This window comes from Fulmarus glacialis, unplaced genomic scaffold, assembly GCF_000690835.1.
Source record: "Fulmarus glacialis isolate BGI_N327 unplaced genomic scaffold, ASM69083v1 scaffold3743, whole genome shotgun sequence".
NCBI classification, from domain to species: domain Eukaryota; kingdom Metazoa; phylum Chordata; class Aves; order Procellariiformes; family Procellariidae; genus Fulmarus; species Fulmarus glacialis.
In genome coordinates, this window is record NW_009202105.1 from 33664 (window position 1) to 49871 (window position 16208).

At 42.4% G+C, this 16208-nt stretch overlaps 1 protein-coding gene across 1 annotated transcript in view; it reads right to left on the minus strand.

The window, feature by feature from the left end:
- The window catches only part of ABHD12 (abhydrolase domain containing 12), a 27657-nt gene extending 13282 nt beyond the window's left edge, over window positions 1–14375 (minus strand). The window contains 5 exon segments of the mRNA XM_009574158.1: window positions 3692–3722; window positions 6573–6692; window positions 9092–9197; window positions 12678–12802; window positions 14320–14375. Coding sequence (XP_009572453.1) covers window positions 3692–3722; window positions 6573–6692; window positions 9092–9197; window positions 12678–12802; window positions 14320–14375 — 438 coding nt within the window.
- Window positions 14376–16208: the final 1833 nt, after the last annotated feature.

The following is a 16208-nucleotide window of genomic DNA, read 5'->3' on the forward strand; positions in this document are numbered from 1 at the left end:
AACTAATGAGGTTGCAACAAGAAGTCTGAGGTCGATCAAAAGAGGTTTCAGAATGCTAAAAAATTCAGGAGCACAGGTAGTGTTTTCTTCAGTCCTCCCAGTAATGGCGGGAGACTTTGGAAGAAACAGACGAGCCCAGGATATCAATACCCGGCTCTAAGACTGGTGCCTCTGCCAAAATTTTGGGCTTTTAAACCATGGAAGAGCCTTCAAGACACAAGGTATGCTGGGGCCTGACGGCATCCACCTGTCCCGATGGGGAAAATGCATCTTTGGGCGTAAGCTAGCAGGACTGATCGAGACAGCTTTAAACTAGAATCAATGGGGGAAGGAGATACCAACAGGATTGCAGTAGGTAAGCCAAGGGTTGGCATGGCATTGCCTAAGGGTGGCAATGCTAGTGAGAACATTTACACTGTTCCTGGGAGCACGGAGGGCTCAGGAGCATATCTGAAATGCTTGTACACCAACACATGCAGTAAGAGAAACAAATAGGATGAACCGGAAGCATTGCTTAGTTCCCAGAACTATGATTATCATTGGTATTAGTGAGACTTGGTGGAATGAGTCCCACAATTGGAGTGCTGGGATGGAGGGCTACAGGCTGTTCAGGAGGGATAGGCAAGGCAGGCGAGATGGAGATGTCGCACTATATGTAAGAGAGAGGTTTGATTGCACAGCCCTTACAGTTAGTGATGATGTAGTTGAGAGCCTCTGGCTGAGGATTAGAGTGATGGAAAACAAAGGAGATGTTGTAGTGGATGTCTACTACTGATACGTCAGCCAGGATGTAAGCACTGATGAGTTATTCTATAGGCAATTAGGAGAAATTTCTGGATCAGTAGCCCTTGTCCTTATGAGAGATTTCAACTTCCCAGACATCAACTGGGAATACCATACTGCTGTGATGAACAGGTTTTGGAAATTCTTAAAGTTTGTAGGACATAAATTCTTGTCACAAGTACTCAGCGAGCCAGCTAGGAAAGATGCCCCCCTAGACTTGCTATTTGTGAATCGAGAAGGACATGTGGGAGATGTGATGGTAGATTGCTGTCTTGGCCACAGTGATCATGAAATGGTTGAGTTTAAAATTTTCAATGTAATGAGAGAAAAAGGACAGCAGAGTTGCTACCCTGGACTTCAGGAGAGCAAACTTTAAGCTACTCAGGGAGCTATTTAGCAGAGTACCCTGGGAATCTGCTTTTGAGGGCTCAGGAGTCCATGAGTGCTGGTCAGTCTTTAAGAACCACCTTTTAGAAACCCAGGAGCAGGCAACCCCATTGTGTCATAAGTCAAGCAAGCAGGGCAGAAGACCAGCTTGCCTGAACAGGGAACTCTTCATGGAGCGCAAGAGGAAAAAGAAATTGTATGATCTCTGGAAGCAAGGTCAGGCTTCACAGGAAGATTACAGAGCTGTGGTTCACATATGCAGGGAGAAGACACGAAAGGCCAAAGCTCGATTAGAGTTGAAACTGGCCAGTGTTTTGTCAGATAACAAGGACCTTAAATACGTTAATAGCAAGAGTAGGTATAAAGAAAACATTGGACCGATACTTGTTGAAGATGGTCATCTGACTAATACGGATGAAGAAAAAACGGAGGCATTCAATGCTTTTTTTGCCTCAGTCTTTAATAATACTGATAGAACTCAGGCTGCCTGGTCCCCTGAGTCGGAGGGCCACAAGTCTGGTAACAGTGACTTTCCATTTGTGGACACTGAAATTGTAAGGAACCAGCTGCATCAGCTGAATGGTCACAAGTCCATGGGGCCTGATGGGATTCATCCCAGAGTACTGAAGGAGCTAGTGGATGTTATGGCAGGAACCCTCTTGATCATATACCAAAGGTATTGGGAGTCCGGGGTGGTCCCTGCTGACTGGAAGCTAGGCAATGTTATTCCAATCTACAAAAAGGGCGTAAGGAAAGACACAGAGAACTACAGAACTGTTAGTCTAACCACAGTTCTTAGAAAAATTATGGAGAAGATTATACTGGGTACTATTGAAAGGCATTTAAAGAATAATGCAATCATCAGGCACAGTCAACATGGGTTCACAAAGGGAAAGTCCTGTCTAACTGATTTTATATCCTTCTATGATAAGGTCACCTGCCTAGTGGATGAAGGGAAGGCGGTGAATGTATTTTTTCTGGATTTTAGTAAGGCTTTTGATACTGTCCCTCACAGCATCCTTCTGGACAAGTTGTCCAACTGTGGGATGAGCAAGTTCATGGTGCACCGGGTGAAGAACTGGCTGAAGGGCAGAGCTCAGAGGGTTGTAGTGAATGGGGCTACATCTTGTTGGTCACTGGTCACCAGTGGCGTTCCTCACTGTTCAATTCTAGGGCCAGTTCTGTTCAATATATTTATCAATGACCTGGAGGCAGGAGTTGAATGCACCATTAGCCAGTTTGCTGATGATACCAAACTGGGAGGTGCTGTTGACTCTCTTGAGGGATAAGATGCCTTGCAGAGGGATCTAGATAGATTGGAGCACTGGCCAATGATTAATGGGATGAAATTTAACAAGTCCAAATGCTGGATTCTGCACCTAGGACAGAGTAACGCCAGGCACAAGTATAAATTGGGAGAGGAGTGGTTAGAGAGCAGACCTGCAGAAAGGGATCTGGGGGTGCTGGTCGACAGCAGGCTCAATATGAGGCAGCAGTGTGCCCTGGCAGCCACAAGAACAAACTGCATCCTGAGGTGCATCAAACGTAGTATAACAAGCCAGTCAAAAGAGGTAATAATCCCTCTGTATTTGGCATTGCTGAGGCCTCACCTTGCATACTGTGTGCCGTTCTGGGCCCCACAATTTAAGAAGGATGTGAAGGTACTTGAATGCGTCCAGAGGAGGGCAACAAAGCTGGTGAAAGGGCTGGAAGGAATGTCCTAAGTGGAGCGGCTAAGGTATTTGGGCTTGTCTAGTTTGGAGAAAAGGAGGATGAGGGGTGACCTCGTTGCTCTCTACTGTTTCCTGAGCAGGGGAAGTGGAGAGGGAGGCGCTGATTTCTTCTCCCTGGTATCCAGTGATAGGACCCGTGGGAATGGTTCAAAGCTGCACCAGGGGAGGATTAGACTGGACATTAGGAAGCATTTCTTTACCGAGAGGGTGGTCAAACACTGGAACAGGCTTCCTAGAGACGTGGTCGATGCCCCAAGCCTGTCAGTGATTAAGAGGCATTTGGACAAGGCCCTTAACATGCTTTAACTTTTGGTCAGCCCTGAAGTGGTCAGGCAGTTGGACTTGATGATCATTGTAGGTCCCTTCCAACTGAAAATATTCTATTCTATTCTATGATGGTGAGTATATAGAACACTGGTAACATATGAAAGAATACTCTTAAATGGTACCTTAAATTAGTATATGAGTATAATCAGTCAGATTATGGCTGTGATTAAATAAAACTTTTAATTTTTCCTATAAAGTGTGTTGTGAAAGTATTCCTGGCAAAGAACCTGGTTAGTTCAGTTAACAGCAGCAAGTAAAAGACCCTTCAAATATCTTTTCATATGAGTAAGTGTGCTCACGGCTTACAGACTGTTTTTCCCATACACACTTCATATCTAGAGGACACTAAGAGCCCTAAGCTGTCTGCCTGTTGGCAATGAGCTGTAATGAGCAGTCTTCTCAAGTCTGTGCACATCCGATGTGTTAATGTAACTGCTTGGACAACACGCGCAGCCACTTACCTTGTAAAGCTCCACGCGGTGATCCCCTCCTCTGGCAAAAGTGATTCATGAAGAGAAGAGGAGAAAAAAAAACACCAAACAAACAAAAAACCACATGTGAACATTTAAGCTTCCAGAAACAGACTTTCCCAATTGCCTCAGGCTTCTAGTTTAACACAAACATGCCAAACATACGAAACACCATCACTGCTTTGTCACAGGCTTCAAGGAGACAGCAAGGCTTTGCTGAGCTATGCAGGACATAGTTTTGAAGTCAACTTCTCCCTATAAATCTTTTCTCACAGCAGGTAAAGACGAACTTTTCAACCCACCCTCCTATCTGCCTTTTCCAAAGCCCGTAATACATCCAAACAGCCTGTCCCCATTGGCTTTGCAGACCCTGCACTCCTGCCACTAGTGCTGCCCCAGCCAGTAACCCCTGCCCTTCCAGGTGTGATGCTCTCAGCAGAACTCACAACATAAACCCAAGCAGCTGCCCCTTGGATTTTCTCACCTGGCTCCAAGCACAGGGACAGAAAGGACATGTGCAAAAGACTGAGCAGAGAAAACCTAAGTTGAACACTGTAAATAAGTCCAGGGGAAGAATCTGCTTTAATATTTTTTTCATAAATTGAAATCTAGACCATAAAATTGAAAGGAGAGTGAATGTGCCACTACACGCTTTAAAATATATCCACAACATGACATGGCTAATCCACACTCAAACTTTAGTCTAGTATTGATGTAAGAGTAGATTTACTCCTGCACTCATATGAAAACTCTAAAACATTCACACTATGACTGGTTTGGTCAGTGCAGCCTCTAAACCAAAATGCCACTTTCCAGACCTCCCTCTAAGAACACATGCACTTGCCAGCCAAAAGCTCTCAGCTCCAACTGTACTACAAAATACCTAATGCAGCCAAAAACACTCAGGGCAAAACACAAGGGGTTGCTTGTAAGTCATTTTGAATCATACAAGTCTGAAGAAGAAGATAAACTTGCCTGAAAAGTCACCCTTGATGTGCACACGTTGGTGCCTTTTCATGCATTCCTCAAAGTGCAACAGAGGAATTTTTTCTAAGGGGATCAAGTAAACATAACATTTTTGCCTCAGCTCCAGACCAGAAAGCCAAGGCAGTGCCTTTTACTTATGGTTAATGCAGCCTGCATCAATAAAGCAGCCCTTTGACAAGAGACTGAATATGCAGTATAGAAACATAAAGCAATATATATTAAAGCTGAAATGGCAAAACCAATACACCTCCAGCGTCTCCAATACAGAGTAAAGCGAAATGTGAAATATGTAATCGATTCATAGCTCAGTACTTTATCTCCATAGAACTCGGGGGAGCCAAGAAGTAAATCTAATCAATACGTACATAACAGAGATACTGGTCCCAAATTACCACCATTAAGCTGCAGAATAGCTTCCATTAGTATAATTTGCTACACCCAATAAAGGCAAGAAAACAAGCGAAGCAGTATTTGAAAAATAATGCAACAATTTGATTAAACCTGGTAATACATCAACACAAGAAGACAAGGTCAATTTCCAAAAACCCATCTGCTCACGCATTTCCTGGCTCACAGCATGCATCTTCCACATCATACCCTTGTACCAGAAAAGAACACTGCTAAGATAAGAATTTAGGTGAAAAAGGGCAACGTGCCTGCGATGCAAAGACTAGCAAACCTTCACTACCAGTACAGTTAAAACAGAGTTTCTTTGCTTTACATCATAGAACTTGTATTTCTGCAATGTTTCTGCTCTTGCAGAGTATCTACAAGCAGACTTCAACTTCAAAAGAACATGCACTGGCACTCAAAACTCAGAAAGGGGCTGATACTCTTTGTAAGATGCGTATTAGTAAGGAAAAAGACCACGTTCTAACAAATGAACTAAAGCTCTGTATCATGCAGAGATGTGGCAGTAAGAACACGATTCTGAGAAACATCCAGGAAGTTTCACACTGCGCTAATGGTTTTTAGCATCCAGCAACAAAGTATAGAGAACCAACCTACTTCTTTAGCTGATACACATGATCAACTATAAAATTACAGATTTTAGAAATGCTCCTGTTCCAGACAAATGTCCTGTACACATGCAATAATGAAACAAGACCAGCACATTACCTTCTTCTTTCCTTCTGATTTTCCTTCCTCAGAATGTGTTAACTACTCGCGAAATATATAACCTCACAAAAGGAACTGGAAAGTTTATTTAATGCATGTAAATCACATATACAGAAGCACTAATACTACCCCATGTCTTGATTCAGAGACCACTAGACTGAAAAGAAGTACTTCTCCCTACCTGATCTAGTGTCACAGCCTCCTGGCTTCTAGCAGAGTGTAAACCACAGATATCTCCGATAACTGCAATAAATCTATTCCCACATTCAATAAATGGAGAGACATCATTTCTTAAAACACGCTTTCCTTTTAAAAGAAAGGAGAAGCACCAAACTGCTTTTAGATTTTATTTTGGTTTTAATCATAGAATCATAGAATAGTTTGGGTTGGAAGGGACCTTTAAAGGTCATCTAGTCCAACACCCCACCCCACCCCCCCCACCCCCCCGCAATGAGTAGGGACATCTTCAACTAGATCAGGTTCCTCAGAGCCCTGTCCAACCTGACCTTGAATGTCTCCAGGGATGGGGCATCTACAGCTTCTCTGGGCAACCTGTTCCAGTGTTTCACCACCCTCATCGTGAAAAATTTCTTCCTTCTATCTAGTCTAAATATACCCTCTTTTAGTTTAAAACTATTACCCCTTGTCCTATCACTACAGGCCCTGCTAAAAAGTTTGTCCCCATCTTTCTTATCAATGTGTTGAAGCTGTGGCAAGCCTGGAAAACACAGCATGAAAAAAAGGCCATCACTGTTTTGCGCCTCACCTTGTTCCCGCATTGCCGTGCAAGTAAAGGATTACAGGATGGCTGGAACCCAAAGCATCTTCAAACCACAACTGGTCCTTCCCTCGGGCATTCTTCCATAAGGCTGCAGGGACCGTGTGCCTGTACACAGAAGGAAAAATTACACTGTCTTGTTGCTACTCAGTGTCTACCACTTGAATTTTGAGGTTTTCTGATCAACTCATTAATTCAGGATTACATACCTGACACACACTCTTCATAAAACTGTCATGATTAGCTAACAAATGGCCAAATTTAAAAGGCAGTGCCTAGGGTTATTTCTACATTTTTACCTCTGTCACCATTGCCTTCAAAACTCACGGCTGTGCAAGGCATCAAACTTCACAGGCAAACCCAAAGCACAATTACTGAACATCCCACTGTTCTGGAGAAAGAATCTCAATTCCTCAGCTTTTATGGCACTCAATTAACAAACTGATACACCATAAACAAGACTCACAGCTAGGTCAGCAGATATTCAGAATAATCAAAGTCAGCTGGTTTTGGAAAGAATGTTCAGTGAGTAAGAGGCATATCTGACTCCATAGTCAATCTGAGGAAAAAGAGGGGCTCAGGGTCTGATGAGAAGATCACGTATTTTGTTTTCAGACACCAGGTTCCTGAAGGTACAACATTTTAGCTGGAAAAGCTAGAGTCTAGAAAAGCCAGGAATTTTTAACTCACAGCTGTTCTTTTGTAGATAATATAGCCAGGCAGCCCATTAAAAAGAATTCAACACTGGTGGAATAGAAAGAGAGGAATGACAGACCAAAGAAAAGGTAGGCATTTAAATTGGATAATTACTCTAGAACACACACACTGAAAGCGAATACATGCCCACAACCATTTCAAATTTTTGAGAAGGGGGCTAGCTTACAGCTGTCAGAAGTAACTTAAGTACTCACATGCCTTTCTCCTTGGAAGAAAGACAAACTCCATCTACCACACCTTCCTCCCAGATGTAAAGCTCAAAGGACAAACCGACACAGGAGGAAACAATGTAAAAAGTCTACTTGCATGCATGCAGCTAGCAGACATGGAGTTCTTGAGGAGGAAAAAAGCCCCAATAACTGTAGGACTCACAAATTCTCCAACTGTTCTGCCTCAAGACTTCTGCAAGCTTATGAACAAAGCAGGCCGAGGACTTTGTTTCAGAATTATACCGAACACAAGACCTTACACTGGCAGTAAAGCAAGGCTCCAAACTTTTGTGAAAGCCTATCTCATAAGTACCAAGACAAATTACATGGATTCTGAAATGCCACAACAAGCTAGAAGTTCTGTTTTAGTAAAGATACACTTGTAAGGGAAACAAAATAAAGATCTCAAGACTGCAATCTAAACTTACTCAACAGCTTAGCAGGTAAAATTTTAATTGTCCAAGTGAAGATACAAACAATTATTTATCAGCCTACCATGGAAAGACTGAATTTCCAGCTTCTAAACATGTCTTTCACCAAAATTCACTTAAAGGGAATATCACTGTCCCAGTCAAACAGTCATATACACTCAAGTGAAGAGAAAATCTCTACTGCATTAGTGGACGCACAGAAGTTACACACACACATCGCTGAAAACTCCAAATCCTACAGCTTACAGATGTAACGTCACTGGCTGTATTAAGGAACAGCGCCCTTCCCTCCACACCTGACATGGTGTCTAGCTTTTTTTCAGGTGTTTGCTGCTCTTGCATACATATTCAAACTGCAGGCACTTCTTTTTCTTCAAAGCTAGCAGGAACTTTTCTGTGGCTTTGAAACTTCTAGTGATGAGACACAATAGAAAGTGATCATGAGAAACAGATGCAGAAGCTGTTTGAGCTGGTGTCATAACATGGGAAGTACTGAAAGCAGACCTTTTCAGACAGAGAACCAGCCATCTGAGCTGATCCTGGGTAACAAGGAGCTAAAATGAACTGCCCTTGCCTGGGACCAGAAAATCATGTTCTTGAGGAGGGAATGACAAGTGAGCTCTGGCTCTGACACTGTCACTTGTTTTCTTAAGGGAGTAAACTGCGTGTTCCGTTCCCACCCACTCTCCAAACCTTACATATCTTTTATACACAGAATATTCTTCCTCCTACTCTGAACACTTTGATCCTGTTTTCCTATCTTCCCCCACATTTATTTTGCAAAACAAAATATGAACAGCAGTTAAACGACAAAACTTCTAACTCCTTGGGTCTCATGTGATATGGAGGCATGATCTTTGTAGCAAAGCAGACATGTAACCTTTACGATTCCAAATTACGAAGTTTCTCTGAATACACAGGTTGTCCAATTGTGTTTCATGCATTACTGATCTGAGTTCAGAAGAGCTCCAGAGACTTGCATACTTTTCAACATGAACTCGGTCACTTGGCAGAGGAAAACACAAACATCCACAAATCAGAGCAGGCAATGGTTGTCACATACACAGTAAAAATACTGGATAGACAACACTCAGAACAAAAAGAAGGACAAAGATGCAGGGCACATACTGCACAGAACAGGCTTCCTTACCAGACTCCGATGGTTACATCCTCCTCTGGCTGCAGGTAATAATTACAGGTGTGGTTTAAACCTTGATCCTGTGGTCTTTTCAAGTCAATGAAATACAGGACCCTCACTGAAATACAAAAAAAAAAGAAAAAGAAAAAAAAACCCACCAGAATATGACACCTTCTAATTTTTAACTTTATTTTCTTACAGAACTGCTTTAGCAAGCCACTGGAGAGTTGTACAAACTGGTCCACTGTGCTGGGAAGACCTTATTCTTTTTGGGTGAACGGATGAACTGGCCACAGCTGCAACTAAAATATGAACATCAAAGACAGCAAGGTAAGAAGACACAAGTAACCATCAAAAAAACCAGGGAGCAGGCTAAAATTAAGAGGTGGGGGAGACAAAGCTTCCTATGACACACATTTAACCATCTCTGCCCAGTCTGCTTTGTAAATCTCCCAGACACAAGACAGTTGCTCCTGATGCATCAGTGGGGTGGGTTAGCTGATTTGGCAAACCTTCTACTGTTTGCATTGTAGCTGTAATGGAAGTTACTGATGAGACAAACTCCCTGGGATAAAGGGTGCATCCCAGAGCTGCAATGTGTTTCAGGATGACGTGGTTTCAGCCTCTATAATATGACAATCTAAAGGAGATACTGCATTAACAGTAGCAGACACCACATTGCTATTGTCCTGTAAGAGTACGATAAATTGTGTTAAACACTGTCCTCCTGAGCCTTTGAGGAGGATATGCAGTTCGTTAGCCCGCTCTCCAAAGACTATCAAATAATTGTCATATCTCCCAGACACTGCAGCATTTAAAAGAGATCACGTTAGGCCGGAAACTTCATCTCTTCAGGAAGAGATCCCTGAAAACAAAATCATTACACCTCAATTCACTCTTCGAAATGTTTTATGTTCCCCAACTTATACAACACACAATTGTTCGTTGCTTCTTATATTCAGTGATTCAAACATGAGCAACATCAGGAAAGTCAAACATCAAACATGTTCAGCGTTTTGTTTTCCATTGCTTGGTTCACAAGCTACATCTTACAGACACCGTGCAACATGCTAAATGAAGGGATGTGCTTAGTCTAAATGCTTCCTTTTCCATCACCAGTGCTGTATGGCCTCTGTAGGCAGCCTCTGACACACCCGATACCAAGAGAGACACTATAGAGACCTACTGACAGCATCGAGCAGTTTTAAGGACTCTCTTGTCCCAATGATTCAGGCTTTTCCCATAAACTTGAGCTCCACTCCAGCAGAACCAGGAGGACTGGCTCCTTAAAATATAGTGGCATAACAATTAACATACCAAAGTTTTTGTGCTATTGACACACAAAGAAGCACTGACAGTGGTGACAGTCAAATCTCACCTCACTTACCCCCAAAAAATCACTACACATTCCACAAACATGAAAATCAAGGCAGACAACAGCCGATGTTAACCTGACAAATCTGGCCCCTTAGACTGCAAATCTATACCTGTGTAAGTCTGTTTGCTCTTATGCAAAAGCATGTGGAAGAGTCCCAGACAAAGCATGCATGCCACCAGAGACCTGTTGGGTCACTGTGCTGTCACCGCAGAACTCGGCAACGCTCTCACAAGGGTGGTGGATCCTCCAAGAGGACAGCAAGTTCTGCGGTTGAGGTCTGGACAGGCACACAAGTCACTTCTAGCAGTGTTCTGGGAAAATTACTCAACTTCTCTGTGCCTTGATTTTCCCATTTGACAAATCTATTATGACTTTCTTGCCAGATTTAGTATTACAAAGATATGAACAGGAACATACCAATGTTAGTGATGGGGGACAGGTAAGCATTTACCTCAAAGTAAGAGAAAAATGTAGAAGTACAGGCAATTTTTATTGGCATCCCAGATGGACTGGGATGGTCCATCTATTCTACACATGCAGACAAAACAGATCATCATCGTCATCACATAGGCATACATCACGTGGAGATTCAGCACATCAAGGGTTTTTTTAGGGACGTGTTTCAGAGCTAATTGGTATCACTCACAACACATCACACGACAAAAATCACGTCATTTCTTAATCATGCTGATACACTAAATCTGATCTAGTCTGTATTTATGTTTCTAGAAATCTCATTTTTCTGAAGACTTCCAGTGGAGACAGATTGAGATCTCTACCTATATGCCCACGTATCTCAACCTGGAATAAAAGTCCACAAGAACAAATCCAGACATTGGTTTGGTTGCTAACAGCGGGAGCACGGCTATCGACTCATCTTTAGCTATCTTGAGAAACAAATGGAAGCAGTTTCCCCTGAAGCTCTGTGCTACTGTTTTGGAAGCAAATCCCAACTACACAAAAGGAGGAGAAAAAGATGGCTGAAGAGTACTGATTTATACTCAGAAGGTTGAAAAATAATATGACAGGGCAAACCCTACACCACTCCTCTGAAGGAGAAATGTCACTCTCCAGCAGAGAAGAATTACTCAAACATGCCAATGTGCTTCTATTAAGTGTGTTAGAACACACTTTGTATTAAGGCAAATAGTTTTTCATGGGAGTACTGTCACAAGTAAAATCTGACTGCCATTATATAAAGCAGTAGGAACAATGCTGCAGTGATATTAGTGCAAGTACTAGTGCAAGAAAGTATTACGGGACAATTATTTCGGTCACTTGGGAATGAACAGAGGTAGGAACTTCAGGGAGACCAGCAAAGCTCTACAAGGGCAAATTAAAATCATCACTGAAAAAGCAAGGTGACGAAAATGGAAGTAACCTGCATTATTCACATTACCCAGCTGTCAGTTCTGACAATCAAGGCACAAGAGCTGGCCCGCACATGTGCACACTTCATAGTGACCATGATCCAAGGTGTTAGAATACACAGAGCATGCAATCAAAATGATGGAAGTTATATAAAAGCAACATATCTGTAGTTGGTTCTTCCAGCTTCTACAATCAAAGGAAGATTTTTTTCAAAACTTTATTACAAAACACAACTGAGGTTTAAAGACAAATTTAGATCACAAAGAAGTATCTCTCATACAGTGATGCTCTGTCATTTTCCATTGTGTGGATGCTCAGGCCTCCCTAGGCGACGTGGGAGCTGAGCCAGCTCGCCAGACCCACTATACTGCTAGTTTGACCAAATGCAAAAGCTAAACAGACACAAGGAAAACATTCAATCTGACAGCATGAACAGGCCTCTTATGTCCCAACCAGAATATTCTCCTAAAATGCTTTCGGGTGAAGAGCTGCTGCCTGAAAAACAATTCACTGGATTTAATTTCACTTGCTTACCGTCTATTCATGCAACTTTGTTGAACCTCTCAGAAAAATGCATTCGACATACTGCACAGTTTTCCTGAGGGAGATCCTTTCAGCTGAAAGTTGGCTTCAGTTTGGTCACTGTATTTATATAAAGACATACTACAAAGACCACCAGGGCCACAGAGAATGCTTTCCAAACCATAGTTTGGAGAACTTGCAACCTGTGAAAGTTCATATCCTTCACAAGCTGTACACATGCAGGGTGAAAGTGAAGGCAGACAAATGATAGATAAAGGCACTCCTCCCCTCCACCCCTCACCCATCCCAACAGACTGAGTCACTTACCAAAGTTTAGGAAGACCAGCTTTGCCTGAATAGCAGGGCAAAGTTTTACTAGAAATGGAATGGCTATGTACACTCCCAGCAACCAGATTATTAACTTCCGCAATCGAAACCATAATCCATATCGCCTGTATAAAAGAAAAAATAAAAGGGAAAAAAAGAGAGAAAGACAGACCTGAATACAGCAGATCACAACGATCTGTGTGCTTGGTGTATTTGAAAATCCGGTCATTTAACTCTTTAAACAAAAGTAACTTTAAACAGTTTATGTAGTCTCAGTTGTTTGAGAGAAGCAGAAGTAACCAAACTGTCAGCTGATGATATGCAGCTTAGAAAAAGGGAATAGAAACTCCCCACTGATTACATTTTAAAACATTCTGTAACAAGAGCTTTTTTCTGCTGATTTAACAGATTTCAGGATCTCTAGAAATGCATATCACATGTTTCTCTCCAAAAAGTAGCCTGACTGCACTTCCCATTTAAATCACTACTAGCAAGATTTTTTTCAGTTAGATTTTCACATATTTTGAGGAACTACGTGTAATGAGACTGATAAAATTACTCATGATCTCATGTACAGACTGAAGCAAACATTCTGCCTTGTCCAGCTAAAAGGGTTCATACCTCTCAATGCCCTGGAAAGCAAACTTTTCTAAGTTATAAAATATTATGAAATTTCTTAGCTGCAGCATCGTTCTCTATGAGTCCAGATTGAGTTTGGAACAATTGCCCCAACACTTTATTTCTATTTTCTCCTAACTATTCTGATTGGGAAGAGTAAGCTTCAAAAAAACCCAAACCAACACCACAAAAAAAAAAAAACCAACCCCAAACAACAAAAGAAACCCAAACAAACACAAAAAAACCCCCCCAAAGGATCACACAGCAGCTAGTTAAGCAATTTTTCTCAATATACACTTTATTGCTCTGAATAATTACCACATACACACTCATATGTGTGTGTATATATATATATCTATATGCATGTACGTATACATAAAGGTCTACTTCTAATGATCTAGTTGATTAACATTTTATGGGTAGCAACACTAAGGCCCTCAACTACCACTGCAATCAAGAACTAAAATGCATGTAAACCCTTCAGGCAACACAACTTCCTTTGCTTTCCAGCAGACAGTCTCAAGCAGGAACGACGTTGCGCACCAGTAAGCAACCAGTTCTCGGTATCGGGAATTGCTGGCTGCTGAAAGCAGAGATCAATTCTTCCAAGAGGCATGAAATTATTAATCTCCTGTTTGGCAATTTTAGGAGCTGACACACTGAACTTGCTCCACACTAGTGCTAAGAGGGTTTGAACACCGTCAGCTAGTTGAAACTATCAAATAGAGAGCCTGAAGACCTCTTTTTTAAGCATTTCTACAAGAAATACGAGTGTACAGACAGAACTGGGATGGAAATAGTTTAATCATGCACCAAAATCTTCAAGATCTCAACAGCTTTTGTAGCCCTAGGCTAAAGCCAAGACTCTCAGGAACAGTTTTTTAGCACAGTGAAAAAGGAGACACCCCAACCCCCCCACCCAGGTAAGATTTTAGCATGGTTGCTAGCGTACTCACAGGGAATAAGCTATCCTCCTATTCGTCCAAAACCTGCCTCCATCACACTACTGCCTGCCTACAAGTACCTGTCTGTCTCCTCTCACCCAGGAACAATATTCTGGACTTCAGAAACATCTACCATCAAAATCGATGCACTTTTCTTGACAAGCTAAAGGAACTGCCGTTTTCCAAGAGGGGGAAAAAAAAATATTACTAAGACACTGCCAATCAGCTCTGGCTGCAACAAGCCCGTGTCGAAAGGTTCAACAGATTTTAATACTTCCCATAGCAAACCTACAATGAAGAGATGAAGAAAGCCAGCAAATCTTCCAGTGACATTTCCATACCTCAAGCCCAGTTTCCTTAAGTATTAAGGAAAGCAGAAACAGCAAAGGACTGGCAGAGGAAACAATACAAAACAGGGGCTTTAGAAGAGCATTAGTGAGTACCAAAGCCTTATACTGACCCACCTCTGCCCCACGGAGAGCAGCAAAGAGAGGAGGAAGTGGCAGAGGTCCCAAGTGCACAAGCAGTAACAAGCAACACAAAGTCAGCCTATAGTTGTGGTCTTTCAGAGGGGCCCAGCAGACGTACTCTAGAGCCAGGGTCTGTAGAGCAATCCACTGTGAAATGCTGTAAGGTCAGCTAAATACACACGCAAACTCCACAACTCTGGAAGAAAACACACATTTTGCTTGGGCTAATCACAACTGATCACAGCTCTCCACTCTCAAATTAAAACCAGCTTTCCACAACCACCCCCACATTAGTATCTACCACCTATTTCCATCGCTGGAACGGGTTTGTGGAAGAGAAGGGGAGGAGAGATCACTGAAGGGTAGCTGACATTTAGTTGCTGAGCAATCAGGATATAATTTAGCTCTCTTCAATGAGAAAAGTGTCTCTCTCTGTTAAAACTTTTTGTCTCGTTTGGCTGGTTGCTCAGACTTAACACAAACTTGCAGTTTCCTCTCGCCTCACACTTGAGAGGTGACTCTGCCATCACCACCTTCCCACTGAGAAGGGTAACATGGGTGGGGTAAGCAACCAGGCAGGATGGGGCTTTCCAGCAAGCTGTCCTGCCTGGGGCCCAGATCCTGCTGCAGCCAAACAGAGCTTTCCTGGGGGACTTTCGCATACGCCAGGATTTCAGTCCTACAGTAAAAAACACTTGTTTAAGAAAGGCACCAGAGTCAGGTCCGAACTCCTCCAGGCACAACCACAGCACATCAAAACACAGGCTTTTCAGATGTCTGGGTTACAAAAGCACTTAGCATGACCCAGCCACAAGCTGGAACCAGGAACAGAAAACGCTGAAGACTACATTGTCCAAGTAATGCTGTCAGAGCTCAGGAATTATTTTAGTTTCTCTTTTTCAGAGACTGAACCGAGACATCTCTTCCTTTGCTTTGGTACCCCATGCCAAATGCTAATCTGTAACGTGACATTTATACCTCATCTCCAGGGAAATGTCTACTTAAAATGCAACCAGGGCAAAGTCTCTATCCATCAACAAACAACTTCTCTTCTCCTGCTAAATCCAAGACAACGTGCTGAAGTACAGACATTGTAAAATTATCAGGTTAAGTCTTTAGTGAGCAATTTAGCTAAATTAAACTGCTCTTGCTCTGCAGAAAAGCTATTTCAGAAATAAATGCCCTGCACAGGGAGCTTTTGGTGTGCTCAGGAAAAAGCAGCAGCAACATACTTTTCACCAGGAAACTCAGTCCGTCTTAATTGGAAAATACAAGTGAGTTAGAGAATAAGCAGCTGCAAACTGAAGACATTGAAGAATATCATAAACGGACTTCCAGGAACAATAAAAGGAATGTCTAAAAAACCAAAACCAGCACTAACGGAACTGCAGGCACAAACATCCTTTGTCTCACCACGGAAAACACGCCAAACTAAGATCTAAGTACTGCACCATCACACAACAGGGATTTCAACCCATGTTGTGGTCCACAATCACAGT